The 21,546-nt window shown below is 36.5% G+C and overlaps 1 protein-coding gene and 5 non-coding genes across 7 annotated transcripts in view; 5 read left to right on the top strand and 1 right to left on the bottom strand.

Annotated features, from left to right (window-relative positions):
* Window positions 1–230: 230 nt before the first annotated feature.
* On the top strand, window positions 231–303 carry trnar-ccu (transfer RNA arginine (anticodon CCU)). The gene has a single exon. It is a non-coding gene; the product is annotated as a tRNA-Arg (tRNA).
* Window positions 304–873: 570 nt separating this feature from the next.
* trnar-ccu (transfer RNA arginine (anticodon CCU)) lies at window positions 874–946 on the top strand. The gene has a single exon. It is a non-coding gene; the product is annotated as a tRNA-Arg (tRNA).
* Window positions 947–1,574: 628 nt separating this feature from the next.
* Window positions 1,575–1,647, top strand: trnar-ccu (transfer RNA arginine (anticodon CCU)). Its single transcript has one exon. It is a non-coding gene; the product is annotated as a tRNA-Arg (tRNA).
* Window positions 1,648–2,394: 747 nt separating this feature from the next.
* Window positions 2,395–2,467, top strand: trnar-ccu (transfer RNA arginine (anticodon CCU)). The gene has a single exon. It is a non-coding gene; the product is annotated as a tRNA-Arg (tRNA).
* A 1,063-nt stretch (window positions 2,468–3,530) lies between these two features.
* On the top strand, window positions 3,531–3,603 carry trnar-ccu (transfer RNA arginine (anticodon CCU)). Its single transcript has one exon. It is a non-coding gene; the product is annotated as a tRNA-Arg (tRNA).
* Window positions 3,604–19,106: 15,503 nt separating this feature from the next.
* Window positions 19,107–21,546, bottom strand: part of nrg3b (neuregulin 3b) — a 259,587-nt gene continuing 257,147 nt past the window's right edge. For both annotated transcript variants that reach the window (XM_058621792.1, XM_058621794.1), the window contains exon 9: window positions 19,107–20,345. In XM_058621792.1, coding sequence (XP_058477775.1) covers window positions 19,613–20,345 — 733 coding nt within the window. In that variant the 3' untranslated portion in view covers window positions 19,107–19,612. The remainder of the gene's footprint in view (window positions 20,346–21,546) is intronic.

Here is a 21,546-nt window from a genome sequence, read left to right as displayed (position 1 = left end):
CAAAATCATTCCAATATGTCATAGTATAGTATGTCGTCCAAAATCAACAAAAAAGTCATAGTATAGTATGTCGCCCAAGATCAGTCAAAACAGTCATAGTATAGTATGTCGTCCAAAATCATTCCAATATGTCATAGTATAGTATGTCGTCCAAAATCAGTCAAAAAAGTCATAGAATAGTATGTCGTCCAAAATGTGACAAAACACGACATGTGACATGGTGAAAACATGCCCCAGTGGCCTAATGGATAAGGCACTGGCCTCCTAAGCCAGGGATTGTGGGTTCGAGTCCCATCTGGGGTGTGCAAAATGTTTAGTAAAAATGTCATTGATTGGTATGACCACCAAAAAGTCATACTTTCTCATCCAAAATGTGAAGAAAAAGTCATAGTATGTCGTCCAAAAAAGTCTTAGTGTAGTCCAAAATCACCAGAAAAAGTCATAGGATAGTATGTCGTCAAAAAAGTCATGCTATAGTATGTTGTGTCAAAAAAGTCATAGTATAGTATGTTCAAAAAAGTCATAGTATAGTATGTTGTCCAAAATCAACAAAAAAAGTCATAGTATAGTATGTCGTCGAAAATCACCAAAGAAAGTCATAGGATAGAATGTCGTCCAAAATCACCAGAAAAAGTCATAGGATAGTATGTTGTCGAAAATCAGTCAAAAAAGTCATACTATAGTATGTTGTGTCAAAAAAGTCATAGTATAGTATGTCGTCCTAAATCACCCAAAAAGTCGTAGTATAGTATGTTGTCCAAAATCAACAAAAAAAGTCATAGTATAGTATGTCGTCCAAAATCACCCAAAAAAGTCATAGTATAGTATGTCGTCCAAAATGTGACAAAAGACGACAAAAGGCTAGGAAAACATGCCCCAGTGGCCTAATGGATAAGGCACTGGCCTCCTAAGCCAGGGATTGTGGGTTCGAGTCACATCTGGGGTGGGTAAAATGTTTAGTAAAAATATCATTGATTGGTATGACCACCAAAAAGTCATACTATCTCGTCCAAAATGTGAAGAAAAAGTCATAGTATAGTTTGTCGTTCAAAAAAGTCTTAGTATAGTATGTAGTCCAAAATCACCAAAAAAAGTCATAGTATGTTGTCCAAAAAGTCGTAGTATAGTATGTTGTCCAAATCAACAAAAAAGTCATAGTATAGTATGTAGTCCAAAATCACCAAAGAAAGTCATAGGACAGTATGTCGTTCAAAATCAGTCAAAAAAGTCATAGTATAGTATGTCCTCCAAAATTACCCAAAAAAAGTCATAGTATAGTATGTCGTCCAAAAAAGTTATATTAAAGTATGTTGTCCAAAATCAGTCAAAAAAGTCATAGTATAGTATGTCGTCCAAAATAATTCCAAAGTGTCATAATATAGTATGTCGTCCAAAAAAGTCATAGTATAGTATGTCGTCCAAAATTACCCAAAAAAGTCATAGTATAGTATGTCGTCCAAAATGACCAAAAAAAGTCATAGGATAGTATGTCGTCCAAAATGACCAAAAAAAGTCATAGGATAGTATGTCGTCCAAAATGTGAAAAATGACGACATGTGACATGGTGAAAACATGCCCCAGTGGCCTAATGGATAAGGCACTGGCCTCCTAAGTCAGGGATTGTGGGTTCGAGTCCCATCTGGGGTGGGCAAATCACTGTCATAAAAGCCTAGTCTCTGTATGGTAATATGTGCAAAATGTTTAGTAAAAATGTCATTGATTGGTATGACCACCAAAAAGTCTTACTATCTCGTCCAAAATGTGAAGAAAAAGTCATAGTATAGTATGTCGTCCTAAATAATTCCAAAGTGTCATAGTATATTATGTCGTCCAAAATCACCCAAAAAGTCATACTATAGTTTCTCGTCCAAAATCGGCCAAAAAAGTCATATAGTATGTCGTCCAAAATCGGCCAAAAAAAGTCATACTATAGTATGTCGTCCAAAATCACCCAAAAAGTCATAGTATATTATGTCCTCCAAAATCACCCAAAAAGTCATACTATAGTATCTCGTCCAAAATCAGTCAAAAAAGTCATATAGCATGTCGTCCAAAATCAGTCAAAAAAGTCATAGTATGGCATGTCATCCAAAATCAGTCATAAAGTCTTTGTATAGTATGTTGTCCAAAATCGGTCAAAAAAGTCATACTATAAGCATGTCGTCCAAAATCGGTCAAAAAAGTCATAGTATAGCATGTCGTCTAAAATCAGTCAAAAGAGTCATTGTGTAGTATGTCATCCAAAATCAGTCAAAAAGTCATAGTATAGCATGTTGTCCAAAATCAGTCAAAAAGTCATAGGATAGCATGTCGTCCAAAATCACCCAAAAAAGTCATAGTATAGTATGTCGTCCAAAATGTGACAAAAGACGACATGTGACGTGGTGAAACCATGCCCCAGTGGCCTAATGGATAAGGCACTGGCCTCCTAAGCCAGGGATTGTGGGTTCGAGTCCCATCTGGGGTGTGTAAACTGTTTAGTAAAAATATCATTGATTGGTATGACCACCAAAAAGTCATACTATCTCGTCCAAAATGTGAAGAAAAAGTCATAGTATAGTTTGTCGTTCAAAAAAGTCTTAGTATAGTATGTAGTCCAAAATCACCAAAAAAAGTCATAGTATGTTGTCCAAAAAGTCGTAGTATAGTATGTTGTCCAAAATCAACAAAAAAGTCATAGTATAGTATGTAGTCCAAAATCACCAAAGAAAGTCATAGGACAGTATGTCGTCCAAAAAAGTCATAGGATAGTCAGTCAGTCAGTCATCATCTACCGCTTTATCCTCAACCAGAGGGTCGCGGGGGGGTGCTGTGCCAATCTCAGCTACATCGGGCGATAGGCGGGGTACACCCTGGACAGTTCGCCAGTCCATCGCAGGGCCACACACAGATAGAGACAAACAACCATTCACTCTCACACTCACTCCTATGGTCAATTTGGAGTGTCCAATTTACCTATCCCCACATTGCATGTTTTTGGACTGTGGGAGGAAGCCGGAGTACCCGGAGAGAACCCACGCACACACGGGGAGAACATGCAAACTCCATGCAGAAAGGCCCTTGTTCCAACCGGGGCTCGAACCCGGGTCTTCTCGCTGCAAGGCGAGAGTGCTAACCACTACACCACCGTGTGGCCCGTCATAGGATAGTATGTCGTCCAAAATCACCCAAAAAGTCATAGTATAGTATGTCGTCCAAAATAAACAAAAAAAGTCATAGTATAGTATGTTGTCCAAAATTACCCAAAAAAAGTCATAGTGTATTATGTTGTTCAAAAAAGTCATACTATAGTATGTCGTTCAAAATCACCAAAAAAGTCATACTATAGTATGTCGTCCAAAATCACCAATAAAAGTCATAGTATAGTATGTCGTCCAAAATCACCCAAAAAAATCACAGTATAGTATGTTGTCCAAAATCAGTCAAAAAAGTCATAGGATAGCATGTCGTCCAAAATCACCCAAAAAAGTCACAGTATAGTATGTCGTCCAAAATGTGACAAAATACGACATGTGACATGGCAAAAACATGCCCCAGTGGCCTAATGGATAAGGCACTGGCCTCCTAAGCCAGGGATTGTGGGTTCGAGTCCCATCTGGGGTGGGTAAAATGTTTAGTAAAAATATCATTGATTGGTATGACCACCAAAAAGTCATACTATCTCATCCAAAATGTGAAGAAAAAGTCATAGTATAGTTTGTCGTTCAATAAAGTCTTAGTATAGTATGTAGTCCAAAATCACCAAAAAAAGTCATAGTATAGTATGTTGTCCAAAAAGTCGTAGTATAGTATGTTGTCCAAAATCACCAAAGAAAGTCATAGGACAGTATGTCGTTCAAAAAAGTCATAGTATAGTATGTCATCCAAAATTACCCAAAAAAAGTCATAGTATAGTATGTCGTCCAAAAAAGTCATATTATAGTATGTTGTTCAAAAAAGTCATACTATAGTATGTAGTCCAAAATCAGTCAAAAAAGTCATAGTATAGTATGTCGTCCAAAATAATTCCAAAGTGTCATAGTATAGTATGTCGTCCAAAATGACCAAAAAAAGTCATAGGATAGTTGTCGTCCAAAATTTGTCAAAAAAGTCTTAGTATAGTATGTCGTCCAAAATTAGTCAAAAAAGTCATAGTATAGTATGTCGTCCAAAATCAGTCAAAAAAGTCATAGTATAGCATGTCGTCCAAAATCACCAAAGAAAGTCATAGGACAGTATGTCGTTCAAAATCAGTCAAAAAAGTCATAGTATAGTATGTCCTCCAAAATTACCCAAAAAAAGTCATAGTATAGTATGTCGTCCAAAATTTGTCAAAAAAGTCATAGTATAGTATGTCGTCCAAAATTAGTCAAAAAGGTCATAGTATAGCATGTCGTCCAAAATCGGTCAGAAAAGTCATAGTATAGCATGTCATCCAAAATCAGTCATAAAGTCATTGTATAGTATGTCGTCCAAAATCGGTCGAAAAAGTCATACTATAGCATGTTGTCCAAAATCGGTCAAAAAAGTCATACTATAAGCATGTCGTCCAAAATCGGTCAAAAAAGTCATAGTATAGCATGTCGTCTAAAATCAGTCAAAAAAGTCATAGTATAGTATGTCGTCTAAAATCGGTCAAAAAAGTCATAGTATAGCATGTCGTCCAAAATAAATCAAAAAGTCATAGTATAGCATGTCTTCCAAAATCAGTCAAAAAGTCATAGTATAGTATGTCTTCCAAAACCAGTCATAAAGTCATTGTATAGTATGTCGTCCAAAATCGGTCAAAAAAGTCATAGTATAGCATGTCGTCTAAAATCAGTCAAAAAAGTCATTGTGTAGTATGTCATCCAAAATCAGTCAAAAAGTCATAGTATAGTATGTCCTCCAAAATCAGTCAAAAAGTCATAGTATAGTATGTCGTCCAAAATTGGTCAAAAAAGTCATAGTATAGCATGACGTCCAAAATCGGTCGAAAAAGTCATAGTATAGCATGTCATCCAAAATCGGTCAAAAAAGTCATAGTATAGCATGTCTTCCAAAATCAGTCAAAAAGTCATAGTATGTCGTCCAAAATTGGTCAAAAAAGTCATAGTATAGCATGTCGTCCAAAATCGGTCAAAAAAGTCATAGTATAGCATGTCGTCCAAAATCACCAAAGAAAGTCATAGGACAGTATGTCGTTCAAAATCAGTCAAAAAAGTCATAGTATAGTATGTCCTCCAAAATTACCCAAAAAAAGTCATAGTATAGTATGTCGTCCAAAATTTGTCAAAAAAGTCATAGTATAGTATGTCGTCCAAAATTAGTCAAAAAGGTCATAGTATAGCATGTCGTCCAAAATCGGTCAGAAAAGTCATAGTATAGCATGTCATCCAAAATCAGTCATAAAGTCATTGTATAGTATGTCGTCCAAAATCGGTCGAAAAAGTCATACTATAGCATGTTGTCCAAAATCGGTCAAAAAAGTCATACTATAAGCATGTCGTCCAAAATCGGTCAAAAAAGTCATAGTATAGCATGTCGTCTAAAATCAGTCAAAAAAGTCATAGTATAGTATGTCGTCTAAAATCGGTCAAAAAAGTCATAGTATAGCATGTCGTCCAAAATAAATCAAAAAGTCATAGTATAGCATGTCTTCCAAAATCAGTCAAAAAGTCATAGTATAGTATGTCTTCCAAAACCAGTCATAAAGTCATTGTATAGTATGTCGTCCAAAATCGGTCAAAAAAGTCATAGTATAGCATGTCGTCTAAAATCAGTCAAAAAAGTCATTGTGTAGTATGTCATCCAAAATCAGTCAAAAAGTCATAGTATAGTATGTCCTCCAAAATCAGTCAAAAAGTCATAGTATAGTATGTCGTCCAAAATTGGTCAAAAAAGTCATAGTATAGCATGACGTCCAAAATCGGTCGAAAAAGTCATAGTATAGCATGTCATCCAAAATCGGTCAAAAAAGTCATAGTATAGCATGTCTTCCAAAATCAGTCAAAAAGTCATAGTATGTCGTCCAAAATTGGTCAAAAAAGTCATAGTATAGCATGTCGTCCAAAATCGGTCAAAAAAGTCATAGTATAGCATGTCATCCAAAATCAGTCATAAAGTCTTGTATAGTATGTCGTCCAAAATCGGTCGAAAAAGTCATACTATAGCATGTTGTCCAAAATCAGTCAAAAAAGTCATAGTATAGTATGTCGTCCAAAATAATTCCAAAGTGTCATAGTATAGTATGTCGTCCAAAATCACCAAAGAAAGTCATAGGACAGTATGTCGTTCAAAATCAGTCAAAAAAGTCATAGTATAGCATGTTGTCCAAAATTAGTCAAAAAAGTCATAGTATAGTATGTCGTCCAAAATCAGTCAAAAAAGTCATAGTATAGTATGTCGTCTAAAATCGGTCAAAAAAGTCATAATATAGCATGTCGTCCAAAATCACCAAAGAAAGTCATAGGACAGTATGTCGTTCAAAATCAGTCAAAAAAGTCATAGTATAGTATGTCCTCCAAAATTACCCAAAAAAAGTCATAGTATAGTATGTCGTCCAAAATGACCAAAAAAAGTCATAGGATAGTTGTTGTCCAAAATCAGTCAAAAAAGTCATAGTATAGCATGTTGTCCAAAGTTTGGTCAAAAAAGTCATAGTATAGTATGTCGTCCAAAATCAGTCAAAAAAGTCATAGTAAAGTATGTCGTCTAAAATCGGTCAAAAAAGTCATAATATAGCATGTCGTCCAAAATCACCAAAGAAAGTCATAGGACAGTATGTCGTTCAAAATCAGTCAAAAAAGTCATAGTATAGTATGTCCTCCAAAATTACCCAAAAAAAGTCATAGTATAGTATGTCGTCTAAAATCGGTCAAAAAAGTCATAGTATAGCATGTCGTCCAAAATAAATCAAAAAGTCATAGTATAGCATGTCTTCCAAAATCAGTCAAAAAGTCATAGTATAGTATGTCTTCCAAAACCAGTCATAAAGTCATTGTATAGTATGTCGTCCAAAATCGGTCAAAAAAGTCATAGTATAGCATGTCGTCTAAAATCAGTCAAAAAAGTCATTGTGTAGTATGTCATCCAAAATCAGTCAAAAAGTCATAGTATAGTATGTCCTCCAAAATCAGTCAAAAAGTCATAGTATAGTATGTCGTCCAAAATTTTTCAAAAAAGTCATAGTATAGCATGACGTCCAAAATCGGTCGAAAAAGTCATACTATAAGCATGTCGTCCAAAATCGGTCAAAAAAGTCATAGTATAGCATGTCGTCTAAAATCAGTCAAAAAAGTCATAGTATAGTATGTCGTCTAAAATCGGTCAAAAAAGTCATAGTATAGCATGTCGTCCAAAATAAATCAAAAAGTCATAGTATAGCATGTCTTCCAAAATCAGTCAAAAAGTCATAGTATAGTATGTCTTCCAAAACCAGTCATAAAGTCATTGTATAGTATGTCGTCCAAAATCGGTCAAAAAAGTCATAGTATAGCATGTCGTCTAAAATCAGTCAAAAAAGTCATTGTGTAGTATGTCATCCAAAATCAGTCAAAAAGTCATAGTATAGTATGTCCTCCAAAATCAGTCAAAAAGTCATAGTATAGTATGTCGTCCAAAATTGGTCAAAAAAGTCATAGTATAGCATGACGTCCAAAATCGGTCGAAAAAGTCATAGTATAGCATGTCATCCAAAATCGGTCAAAAAAGTCATAGTATAGCATGTCTTCCAAAATCAGTCAAAAAGTCATAGTATGTCGTCCAAAATTGGTCAAAAAAGTCATAGTATAGCATGTCGTCCAAAATCGGTCAAAAAAGTCATAGTATAGCATGTCGTCCAAAATCACCAAAGAAAGTCATAGGACAGTATGTCGTTCAAAATCAGTCAAAAAAGTCATAGTATAGTATGTCCTCCAAAATTACCCAAAAAAAGTCATAGTATAGTATGTCGTCCAAAATTTGTCAAAAAAGTCATAGTATAGTATGTCGTCCAAAATTAGTCAAAAAGGTCATAGTATAGCATGTCGTCCAAAATCGGTCAGAAAAGTCATAGTATAGCATGTCATCCAAAATCAGTCATAAAGTCATTGTATAGTATGTCGTCCAAAATCGGTCGAAAAAGTCATACTATAGCATGTTGTCCAAAATCGGTCAAAAAAGTCATACTATAAGCATGTCGTCCAAAATCGGTCAAAAAAGTCATAGTATAGCATGTCGTCTAAAATCAGTCAAAAAAGTCATAGTATAGTATGTCGTCTAAAATCGGTCAAAAAAGTCATAGTATAGCATGTCGTCCAAAATAAATCAAAAAGTCATAGTATAGCATGTCTTCCAAAATCAGTCAAAAAGTCATAGTATAGTATGTCTTCCAAAACCAGTCATAAAGTCATTGTATAGTATGTCGTCCAAAATCGGTCAAAAAAGTCATAGTATAGCATGTCGTCTAAAATCAGTCAAAAAAGTCATTGTGTAGTATGTCATCCAAAATCAGTCAAAAAGTCATAGTATAGTATGTCCTCCAAAATCAGTCAAAAAGTCATAGTATAGTATGTCGTCCAAAATTGGTCAAAAAAGTCATAGTATAGCATGACGTCCAAAATCGGTCGAAAAAGTCATAGTATAGCATGTCATCCAAAATCGGTCAAAAAAGTCATAGTATAGCATGTCTTCCAAAATCAGTCAAAAAGTCATAGTATGTCGTCCAAAATTGGTCAAAAAAGTCATAGTATAGCATGTCGTCCAAAATCGGTCAAAAAAGTCATAGTATAGCATGTCATCCAAAATCAGTCATAAAGTCTTGTATAGTATGTCGTCCAAAATCGGTCGAAAAAGTCATACTATAGCATGTTGTCCAAAATCAGTCAAAAAAGTCATAGTATAGTATGTCGTCCAAAATAATTCCAAAGTGTCATAGTATAGTATGTCGTCCAAAATCACCAAAGAAAGTCATAGGACAGTATGTCGTTCAAAATCAGTCAAAAAAGTCATAGTATAGCATGTTGTCCAAAATTAGTCAAAAAAGTCATAGTATAGTATGTCGTCCAAAATCAGTCAAAAAAGTCATAGTATAGTATGTCGTCTAAAATCGGTCAAAAAAGTCATAATATAGCATGTCGTCCAAAATCACCAAAGAAAGTCATAGGACAGTATGTCGTTCAAAATCAGTCAAAAAAGTCATAGTATAGTATGTCCTCCAAAATTACCCAAAAAAAGTCATAGTATAGTATGTCGTCCAAAATGACCAAAAAAAGTCATAGGATAGTTGTTGTCCAAAATCAGTCAAAAAAGTCATAGTATAGCATGTTGTCCAAAGTTTGGTCAAAAAAGTCATAGTATAGTATGTCGTCCAAAATCAGTCAAAAAAGTCATAGTAAAGTATGTCGTCTAAAATCGGTCAAAAAAGTCATAATATAGCATGTCGTCCAAAATCACCAAAGAAAGTCATAGGACAGTATGTCGTTCAAAATCAGTCAAAAAAGTCATAGTATAGTATGTCCTCCAAAATTACCCAAAAAAAGTCATAGTATAGTATGTCGTCTAAAATCGGTCAAAAAAGTCATAGTATAGCATGTCGTCCAAAATAAATCAAAAAGTCATAGTATAGCATGTCTTCCAAAATCAGTCAAAAAGTCATAGTATAGTATGTCTTCCAAAACCAGTCATAAAGTCATTGTATAGTATGTCGTCCAAAATCGGTCAAAAAAGTCATAGTATAGCATGTCGTCTAAAATCAGTCAAAAAAGTCATTGTGTAGTATGTCATCCAAAATCAGTCAAAAAGTCATAGTATAGTATGTCCTCCAAAATCAGTCAAAAAGTCATAGTATAGTATGTCGTCCAAAATTTTTCAAAAAAGTCATAGTATAGCATGACGTCCAAAATCGGTCGAAAAAGTCATACTATAAGCATGTCGTCCAAAATCGGTCAAAAAAGTCATAGTATAGCATGTCGTCTAAAATCAGTCAAAAAAGTCATAGTATAGTATGTCGTCTAAAATCGGTCAAAAAAGTCATAGTATAGCATGTCGTCCAAAATAAATCAAAAAGTCATAGTATAGCATGTCTTCCAAAATCAGTCAAAAAGTCATAGTATAGTATGTCTTCCAAAACCAGTCATAAAGTCATTGTATAGTATGTCGTCCAAAATCGGTCAAAAAAGTCATAGTATAGCATGTCGTCTAAAATCAGTCAAAAAAGTCATTGTGTAGTATGTCATCCAAAATCAGTCAAAAAGTCATAGTATAGTATGTCCTCCAAAATCAGTCAAAAAGTCATAGTATAGTATGTCGTCCAAAATTGGTCAAAAAAGTCATAGTATAGCATGACGTCCAAAATCGGTCGAAAAAGTCATAGTATAGCATGTCATCCAAAATCGGTCAAAAAAGTCATAGTATAGCATGTCTTCCAAAATCAGTCAAAAAGTCATAGTATGTCGTCCAAAATTGGTCAAAAAAGTCATAGTATAGCATGTCGTCCAAAATCGGTCAAAAAAGTCATAGTATAGCATGTCGTCCAAAATCACCAAAGAAAGTCATAGGACAGTATGTCGTTCAAAATCAGTCAAAAAAGTCATAGTATAGTATGTCCTCCAAAATTACCCAAAAAAAGTCATAGTATAGTATGTCGTCCAAAATTTGTCAAAAAAGTCATAGTATAGTATGTCGTCCAAAATTAGTCAAAAAGGTCATAGTATAGCATGTCGTCCAAAATCGGTCAGAAAAGTCATAGTATAGCATGTCATCCAAAATCAGTCATAAAGTCATTGTATAGTATGTCGTCCAAAATCGGTCGAAAAAGTCATACTATAGCATGTTGTCCAAAATCGGTCAAAAAAGTCATACTATAAGCATGTCGTCCAAAATCGGTCAAAAAAGTCATAGTATAGCATGTCGTCTAAAATCAGTCAAAAAAGTCATAGTATAGTATGTCGTCTAAAATCGGTCAAAAAAGTCATAGTATAGCATGTCGTCCAAAATAAATCAAAAAGTCATAGTATAGCATGTCTTCCAAAATCAGTCAAAAAGTCATAGTATAGTATGTCTTCCAAAACCAGTCATAAAGTCATTGTATAGTATGTCGTCCAAAATCGGTCAAAAAAGTCATAGTATAGCATGTCGTCTAAAATCAGTCAAAAAAGTCATTGTGTAGTATGTCATCCAAAATCAGTCAAAAAGTCATAGTATAGTATGTCCTCCAAAATCAGTCAAAAAGTCATAGTATAGTATGTCGTCCAAAATTGGTCAAAAAAGTCATAGTATAGCATGACGTCCAAAATCGGTCGAAAAAGTCATAGTATAGCATGTCATCCAAAATCGGTCAAAAAAGTCATAGTATAGCATGTCTTCCAAAATCAGTCAAAAAGTCATAGTATGTCGTCCAAAATTGGTCAAAAAAGTCATAGTATAGCATGTCGTCCAAAATCGGTCAAAAAAGTCATAGTATAGCATGTCATCCAAAATCAGTCATAAAGTCTTGTATAGTATGTCGTCCAAAATCGGTCGAAAAAGTCATACTATAGCATGTTGTCCAAAATCAGTCAAAAAAGTCATAGTATAGTATGTCGTCCAAAATAATTCCAAAGTGTCATAGTATAGTATGTCGTCCAAAAAAGTCATAGTATAGTATGTCGTCCAAAATTACCCAAAAAAGTCATAGTATAGTATGTCGTCCAAAATGACCAAAAAAAGTCATAGGATAGTATGTCGTCCAAAATCGGTCAAAAAAGTCATAGTATAGTATGTAGTCCAAAATCAGTCAAAAAAGTCATAGTATAGTATGTCGTCCAAAATAATTCCAAAGTGTCATAGTATAGTATGTCGTCCAAAATCACCAAAGAAAGTCATAGGACAGTATGTCGTTCAAAATCAGTCAAAAAAGTCATAGTATAGCATGTTGTCCAAAATTAGTCAAAAAAGTCATAGTATAGTATGTCGTCCAAAATCAGTCAAAAAAGTCATAGTATAGTATGTCGTCTAAAATCGGTCAAAAAAGTCATAATATAGCATGTCGTCCAAAATCACCAAAGAAAGTCATAGGACAGTATGTCGTTCAAAATCAGTCAAAAAAGTCATAGTATAGTATGTCCTCCAAAATTACCCAAAAAAAGTCATAGTATAGTATGTCGTCCAAAATGACCAAAAAAAGTCATAGGATAGTTGTTGTCCAAAATCAGTCAAAAAAGTCATAGTATAGCATGTTGTCCAAAGTTTGGTCAAAAAAGTCATAGTATAGTATGTCGTCCAAAATCAGTCAAAAAAGTCATAGTAAAGTATGTCGTCTAAAATCGGTCAAAAAAGTCATAATATAGCATGTCGTCCAAAATCACCAAAGAAAGTCATAGGACAGTATGTCGTTCAAAATCAGTCAAAAAAGTCATAGTATAGTATGTCCTCCAAAATTACCCAAAAAAAGTCATAGTATAGTATGTCGTCTAAAATCGGTCAAAAAAGTCATAGTATAGCATGTCGTCCAAAATAAATCAAAAAGTCATAGTATAGCATGTCTTCCAAAATCAGTCAAAAAGTCATAGTATAGTATGTCTTCCAAAACCAGTCATAAAGTCATTGTATAGTATGTCGTCCAAAATCGGTCAAAAAAGTCATAGTATAGCATGTCGTCTAAAATCAGTCAAAAAAGTCATTGTGTAGTATGTCATCCAAAATCAGTCAAAAAGTCATAGTATAGTATGTCCTCCAAAATCAGTCAAAAAGTCATAGTATAGTATGTCGTCCAAAATTTTTCAAAAAAGTCATAGTATAGCATGACGTCCAAAATCGGTCGAAAAAGTCATAGTATAGCATGTCATCCAAAATCGGTCAAAAAAGTCATAGTATAGCATGTCTTCCAAAATCAGTCAAAAAGTCATAGTATAGTATGTCGTCCAAAATTGGTCAAAAAAGTCATAGTATAGCATGTGGTCCAAAATCGGTCAAAAAAGTCATAGTATAGCATGTCATCCAAAATCAGTCATAAAGTCTTGTATAGTATGTCGTCCAAAATCGGTCGAAAAAGTCATACTATAGTATGTCGTCCAAAATAATTCCAAAGTGTCATAGTATAGTATGTCGTCCAAAAAAGTCATAGTATAGTATGTCGTCCAAAATTACCCAAAAAAGTCATAGTATAGTATGTCGTCCAAAATGACCAAAAAAAGTCATAGGATAGTATGTCGTCCAAAATCGGTCAAAAAAGTCATAGTATAGTATGTCATCCAAAATTTGTCAATAAAGTCATAGTATAGTATGTCGTCCAAAATTAGTCAAAAAAGTCATAGTATAGTATGTCGTCCAAAATCAGTCAAAAAAGTCATAGTATAGCATGTCGTCCAAAATAAATCAAAAAGTCATAGTATAGCATGTCTTCCAAAATCAGTCATAAAGTCATTGTATAGTATGTCGTCCAAAATCGGTCGAAAAAGTCATACTATAGCATGTTGTCCAAAATCGGTCAAAAAAGTCATACTATAAGCATGTCGTCCAAAATCGGTCAAAAAAGTCATAGTATAGCATGTCGTCTAAAATCAGTCAAAAAAGTCATTGTGTAGTATGTCATCCAAAATCAGTCAAAAAGTCATAGTATAGCATGTTGTCCAAAATCAGTCAAAAAGTCATAGTATAGCATGTTGTCCAAAATCAATCAAAAAAGTCATAGTATAGTATGTCCTCCAAAATCAGTCAAAAAGTCATAGTATATAGTATGTCGTCCAAAATCGGTCGAAAAAGTCATAGTATAGCATGTCATCCAAAATCAGTCATAAAGTCATAGTATAGCATGTCGTCTAAAATCAGTCAAAAAAGTCATTGTGTAGTATGTCATCCAAAATCAGTCAAAAAGTCATAGTATAGTATGTCGTCCAAAATTGGTCAAAAAAGTCATAGTATAGTATGTCATCCAAAATCGGTCGAAAAAGTCATACTATAGCATTTCGTCCAAAATCGGTCAAAAAAGTCATACTATAGCATGTCGTCCAAAATCGGTCAAAAAAGTCATCGTACAGTATGTCATCCAAAATTTGTCAAAAAAGTCATAGTATAGTATGTGGTCCAAAATCGGTCTAAAAAGTCATAGTATAGCATGTCGTGCAAAATCAGTCAAAAGTTCATAGTATAGCATGTCGTCCAAAATTTGTCAACAAAGTCATAGTACAGTATCTCATCCAAAATTTGTCAAAAAAGTCATAGTATAGTATGTCGTCTAAAATCGGTCAAAAAAGTCATAGTATAGCATGTCGTCCAAAATAAATCAAAAAGTCATAGTATAGCATGTCTTCCAAAATCAGTCAAAAAGTCATAGTATAGTATGTCGTCCAAAATTGGTCAAAAAAGTCATAGTATAGCATGTCGTCCAAAATCGGTCAAAAAAGTCATAGTATAGCATGTCGTCCAAAATTGGTCAAAAAAGTCTTACTATAGTAAATCAGTCAAAAAACTCATAGTATAGTAGGTCGTCCAAAATCACCCAAAAAGTCATAGTATAGTATGTCGTCCAAAATCACCCAAAAAGTCATAGGATAGTATGTCGTCCAAAATCAGTCAAGAAGTCATAGTATAGTATGTCGTCCAAAATGACCCAAAAAATTCATACTCTAGTAAGTCGTCCAAAATCACCCAAAAAATTCATACTATAGTATGTCGTCTAAAATCAGTCAAAAAAGTCATTGTGTAGTATGTCATCCAAAATTAGTCAAAAAGTCATAGTAGAGCATGTCGTCCAAAATCGGTCAAAAAAGTCATAGTATAGCATGTCGTGCAAAATCAGTCAAAAAAGTCATAGTATAGCATGTCATCCAAAATCGATCAAAAAAGTCATAGTATGCTATGTCATCCAAAATTTGTCCAAAAAGTCATAGTATAGCATGTCGTCCAAAATCAGTCAAAAATTCATAGTATAGTATGTCGTCCAAAAAGTCACCAAAATGTCACAGTTCAGTATTTCGTCCAACTATGACATTTTAGTGACTTCATGGACGACATACTAAACTATGACATTTTCCCCTAAGACCTTAGTGGCATGGTGATGTAGTGTTTAGTACGTCTTAACAATGTTACTGTTGCAATAATGTTCTGGGTTCAATCCCACGTCTGGGATATTTCTGTGTTGAGTATGTATGTCTCCCATGCCTTAGTAAACATTGCTTTTTCATGTTGTACTATATTTTAACATTTTGGTATGTCCAAAATCTGTTTTAGTCAGGCATGGAAGTGACACCGAGAACATACAAAACACACCACCGACACACAGCACTTTCTTACAACAGCAACATTGGAGGAGGTGGTGGAAAAACAAAACAGTGAAAGCTTCATGATTTCTGCTCCATTAAACACTGATCACAGTTACAAAGGAGCGACACCAAAGCGGTCGTGCACAGACTGGACATTTGTTGGTCCTGGCATTTGTCAGGATGTTTAACACATCACCTGTTATTCCACATTGAGGCGAGCTGGCGAGAGATGTTAGCAGACATCCACACTGTTAGTGCTGCAGTACACATGCCGACCTGCTGTCCTCATAATCTCCACGCCATCTGGTGGGGGACCTCAGTGTCCCCTCACACCAACGGCACATTAGTATTCCTCTCATGCTGAGCGAGGGAGGCCAGTGTGTGTGTGTGTGTGTGACATTCAGACATTCAGAAACATAAAACAGTCAACACCAGTGAGGATTAATCTAACGGCTACAGGGCTCCACCTCCAACCAACCTGGCTCATCGCAGGTAATGAGAACACTTAGTTTTTAATCTTCCTGGTTGTTGTCCTTGCTTGTGTGCATAGCAGCAGCCAGTCATTCATTTCGCCCACTAATAGACTCCATGCTGATGTAAGAATTGTGTTCTAAATTGTCCTAAGTGAAGTTTTGTTCTCTCGGTAATCACATGAAGTTATCCCGACCAAAAAAAAAAAAATCGACTTCAAAGTCAGTTTTTGTTTTCCCCACCAACAGCTGCACATTCACCATATTTTCCGCATCGATTACAGTAACGGCAACAGATCGTCGAGGGGCGTCGCTTCGGGGAGGTCTCTGTGTGTTTTTTGTTGGCTCAGATGTTTGTGAGTGAGAGGAGTGAGTTGACAATCAGTGAGATCGGGGCTCTCTCTCTCTCTCTCTCTCTGTCTCCGCTGGTGCTTCAAAAGGCGTTTGCAGTGATCAAAGGCCGAGCCCTTCCCTTTTCAAATCCACATGGCCTCTCATTAGTGCCACACCAGGAGGAGACTTCTCGGATGGGATTTGACTGAAATGTCATTACTTCCTGTTTTAAATACCAGGGTTTGCAGGAGTTATTATTACTTTTTTTTTCGTGTGGACTGCACTTTTCAAACTTTCTGAAGTTTTCATTAAAGTACGATCAACTACTAAGAGCAGTAAAAGAAATCAATGTCCTTGGGTTCGGAGCTTTCGGTTGTCAGACGCGGTTTCAACAGTGGGGATCACAGGCTTATAGAGCTCTGGGATCCAATATCATACAGTTGTCTGACCCCTGCTGTGTAGATCCATTTGCAGAGTAGACTGTTTTCTTAAATGATAATTCAATTAAAGCTGCTATCAGTGTGCAACGATGTTTTCAAATACAGTACTTTAATATGGAGTCGGTTCCCCTTTTTCGGCTGCAACAGCTTCCACTCTTCTTGGACGACTTTCCTTGTGTCCAGGCACTGATGTAGGACAAGAAGGCCGGGCTCACAGTCTCTGTTCCAGTTCACGCCAAAGGAGCTTGACGGTGTTGAGTGGATCAACACTCTGGTTTTCTCTCTGAACTTTGGTGCAGGGAGATACTGTAGCTGTTCGTTATCACGTGAGACTTAAAAAACAACAACAAAAAACAACAACCTAAATCTGATTTTCCCTTCTGTTCCCTCCTGACAGCTGTGTTGTCAGTGAGCGCAAATGTGTGGATACCAGGCTGGTGCATGGAAGCAGTGATGAGTCAGTGAAATCAGCGTCAATAACTCAATACCTCATATAACCACAGTTAAAAAAAACACCTTAAAACGCATCATAACGATGATGATGATGATGATGATGATGCACGCAGAGCAGTGCACAGTTGTGTAACTGTAAATGTGAATCATACTCGGAAATCGACCACAACAATTAAACACGCGACTGGTTTCATTGCTGCGGCTGAACAGGAAGTCACACAGAGAATTATTGCAGGATACGTTTTAAATGGCCTGACACGTGAATTTGTATACATGCGCTGCTTTGAAAATGTAACCAGTTAGCAGTAAGAACCAGCGCCCTGTTCTTTGGTGATGGCAGATATATGTAAATATGAGCTGCTGTTAGCTGTTACTCCATCATGAGCCTCTGAGCTCATAACATAATCCCCATATTAAATTGTGAATCATGGTGGAGGACCGCGCTGTCTGTCAAAAGTCTTCCCCGTGTGTCATTACATCCCTAATGTTTATTTACCTATTTATTAGTCGTCGTTTTTCCCTCATTCATTTGGCACTTGTCTATATTTGCACACCTTGGGCTTGCACTGCGGGGTAAATACAATATGTAAATCTATAAACATCTTCAGATTCAGTACAGCTGCGCGTGTCGACAGATGCTGTAAGTGTTTTCTATTTATGGTCATTTTATCCTTCTTTTGCACCTGCGTTTGGCTTAATTTCCCCTTGAAGGATGACAAATCATTCAGTCATAAATCATGACAAAAACTTTTTACACTGGAGGTGTTTATTCTGCACGGTCGTGACGAAGAATCCTGCTCCACTTACCTCACTGCGGCTCCGGTGAGCGCCCGAACAGACAGAAACTCAGTGCATTCGACGTAAATGAGGTGTAAATAAAGGATTGGGCTCGGCTCGTGCGCTGCTGGGCCACTGCTGCAAATAAAGACAGTGAAGTGGTTCTTGTTTTGAATGAGAACAGACTGTAATGCTGCCTCAGTGGAAGTGCTCTAATCATTCACACTGTCCAAGAAAAACAACCTTTATTCCCACATTTAGAGTGTTAGTGCACCATTATCAAGCTACTTATGCCTTCCTGTCTTCACATCCTCCTAACACGCGCGGATAAGGTATCATTTCGGTGTATGAAATGCCGCGAGGGCTCCAAATGAGCAAGAATGGGACATCATTTTATGCTCCACACCTCGATGATGCCAAAAAAGGCCACTTCATTTGGCAAGTTTGGGACTTTTTACTAGTGGATGAGGTATTATTTAAAACAGTGTGTGAAGTGGGGAAAGAAAAAGTGCCCTTATCCAGGAGATGTTATGGTGATTTTCCACTACACAGTTCCGGCACGGCACGGTTTGGCATGGTTTTCCATTACTGTAGTACCTCCTCAACGTGGGCGGAGTCATCATAGCAAGGAGGCGTGAAACTACCGTGACGTTGTTTAATATGCGACACACACAAACGAGTGACTTGTAAAGCAGTGGTTTCCAGTGTAACTGAATCATTAGAATCAAAGATTCAGTGGCGACGCTCTCAAGTCAAGTCGTGCTGGAACTGTGTCGTGGAAAAGCGCCATTAGTGATTATTATTTGAATATTTAGTCTTCCATATTAAAACAATTAAAAACTATTTACAGTATGTTGCAAACTTTGCTAACTCGTATATTTATATCCTGAACATGTCCAACAATGAGTTTGTGCCGTTATTTAGTAAATATAACTAAATGGTGGTGATATTTTTTAAACATTTTTAATAGATATTGTTGTTCTTTTTTTCAGCTTCTCCCTTTAGGTGTCTTGTCTTGAACGGGTGAACATCACATTGTTTCTCACCCTGAGCTAAAATAGAGTCTTGTGAGAGTTTTTTTGAGACGAAAGGTAATTAAAATGCAGAAAGTGTTGGCTGATTAATGAACTTAATAGCATATTATTACATGTTTAAGGTTTTCTGAGGTTGGTGGACAATGAAACACGCGTCAGCAGAGATTTCCTCGGGTCGCCTGTTGTTCACCTGATGAGAGAAGCTCAGAAGTTAGAAACTGCGCCTACTGCAGCTTTAACCCACGAGCCCTGTTGCCATGGAGATAAAGGGGAACCTTGGATGAAATTTGATCCAGTATTGGCATTATATGTGAATCGACCATGTTCCACGGATGATGTTATGCAGCATATTAACACACACACACACACACAGTCAGACTCAGGTCGTGGGGAAAGGACTGAAAAGAACAAAACCCTCAATTAACACTGTTATCTTAGTCTTTATTTTGTCACAATTGTATGTCAAATATATATATACGTCTATAGGACGTATATTATATGACATATATAATTTGATTTCTTTACATTAGAGAAACAACATAGAGATGACACACTATTTTGGTTTCTAAGTAGAAGCTCCTTTTTAAATAGTGGCATTTTTTTTTTCAATACACTATCAAGCTCCCACTCCAGTCACACTTTTGTTTTCCTTATTGAGTCACATTTATTCACAATGTGTGTTTGTTTGTCTCTTTTTTTTTCTTCTTCTTCATAATCTTATGTCTTTGAAAGTTTTTTTTTATTTTCTCTCTCTTTCTCTCTCTGTCTCTGCAGTTCAGTGTGTCCGTGTTCCTTGGAAAATCCACTGCTCAAAATCTGTTATTGGTCCGAGTGGCCACACATACAGTCCGCACCGCCCTGAGCCACCAACAAAGGTATACAGTTACTGGAAACAGTGTTTCTGAAGCTTCACAGGGTTAATCCAATCAGCTCGTAGAGGGCTCGGCATGAGCGTTGCCGCTTCCTCTGCAGCTAAGCCCTCTGGTGGCCAAGGAGTTGTTTGCGCCTCCGTACACGGGGGATGTCTGACCTTGGCACTGTCCCTGGGCTTCTCTTTGGCCGTCTGCCTTCAAACCTGTGGCCTCATTGCCTGTGTGCAGGACTCTGGCTGAATATTGAACACTCTTCCATTCTGACTCCTGCACAATCCCGTTCTCAGGAGTGTTTGGGCCACTGCGGTGGATCTCACTGTGAGATCCTGACTTTTCCCCGGAGCTGGAAAAGCTCCAGAAAGCCTGCGTGAACTCCACTGTGGAGCGGGGGGGTTGCTTCAACCCCAGGTGAGCAGCTGTGGCGGTGGTTTTGGTGTCAGGAGGGCTAACACCGCTGGGTATAACACTGGGTGGCATTGCAATAGTCTCACAGGAGGGAGCAGGAGAATCGCTAACGGGCACCGTTGTCTTTCCAGCGAGCGCTGGGTGCCACTTGAGGCGGCCCCGTTGGTTACACTCACTCGTGTCCACGTTCCCTGCTTCGAGGTCAATCGCCTGGAGGGAGGGGATGATGGGCACAGAGCGGGTGCGCAGGGAGGGAGGCGGGAAATTAGTTCCCTTATCCAGGCGGGTGCAGGGCACCTCGGTCCATCCTTTTCTGGCCGTGAAGTGAGAGAGCGTCGTCCTGCTGAGGAGGGCGCCGACCCTTCCACTGCCGGAATCACACCTTTAAAGAGAGGACAGAAACAGAAATGGCATCATAAGAACGCCAGAGCGAGTGATTAATCCTGTGACCTTTCTGTCCCAGACACTCATATCCTACGAGGAATAAAGGAGTGTGAATAATAACACGACGCGGTGATAAAACTGCAATAAAGCCTCGCGTACTTTTCACCATTTCATTTAAATTCCACCAAAAATCCTCTTGCTGCAGCAAATTATTATTTATGTATTGTTCCCTCCAAATCTTTGTGTAATTATTTATAATCCTTGGCTTGAGCGGCTCATACTGTTGCTGCATGAATGCTGCACTGAAAAAAATCCCTTATCAGAGATTTAAGGCTTAAGCAACACCGCTGCTGGATACTGACCCTGACCTCAGTGGATATATGTGTATCTACACATATACAGTATCTCTCTCTCTCTCTCTCTATATATATATATATATATATATATACATATATATGTGTATATATATATATATGTATATATCTATATACATATACATATATAACCCTATATATATATAACATATATATATATAACCCTATATATATATACTCTCCTATATATGTACATATCTATCTCTCTTTCTCTCTCTATATATATATACATATCTATATCTCTCTCTATATATACAGTATATAGATATATATACACGTATATACCTATGTATATAATAGATATATACATATATATGCATGTGTGTGTGTATGTATATGTATATATACTGTATATGCTCTCTTTTTCTGAATTAACACAATCACTTGGACTCTGTTTTTCCAAAATTAATTACTTATTTTATATACATTTATTCTCTCCTTTTAAAAAAAATATAATTCAATACTTCATTTTCAATTAATACAAAAATATTTTGGTTCTATTTTTCTCAGTAAGATTGTACAATATCTTTTCAACAGCTCGAGATTAAACACGTCCCGCTTGTTCACTTGAATCCAGTTTTACTTTGTTCCAGGTTGTAAAAATGATCTTGTTAATACAGAAACGCAGAGTTGTTATTATTTTAGAAATAATTATCCCATTAATTTTGAAAAACAGAGCTTTTTATTCAAACCATTGTGAATTTCTCTTTGAGATGTAACTCTGTATGATCCATCTATCCATCTATCCATCTATCCATCTATCTATCTATCTATCTATCTATCCATCTATCTCATGGTCGTAGGCGAGTTTGTGGGTGTGAGAAT

This window comes from Solea solea, chromosome 21 (assembly GCF_958295425.1).
Source record: "Solea solea chromosome 21, fSolSol10.1, whole genome shotgun sequence".
Lineage (NCBI taxonomy): Eukaryota > Metazoa > Chordata > Actinopteri > Pleuronectiformes > Soleidae > Solea > Solea solea.
This window is presented reverse-complemented; position numbering and strand designations above follow the sequence as displayed.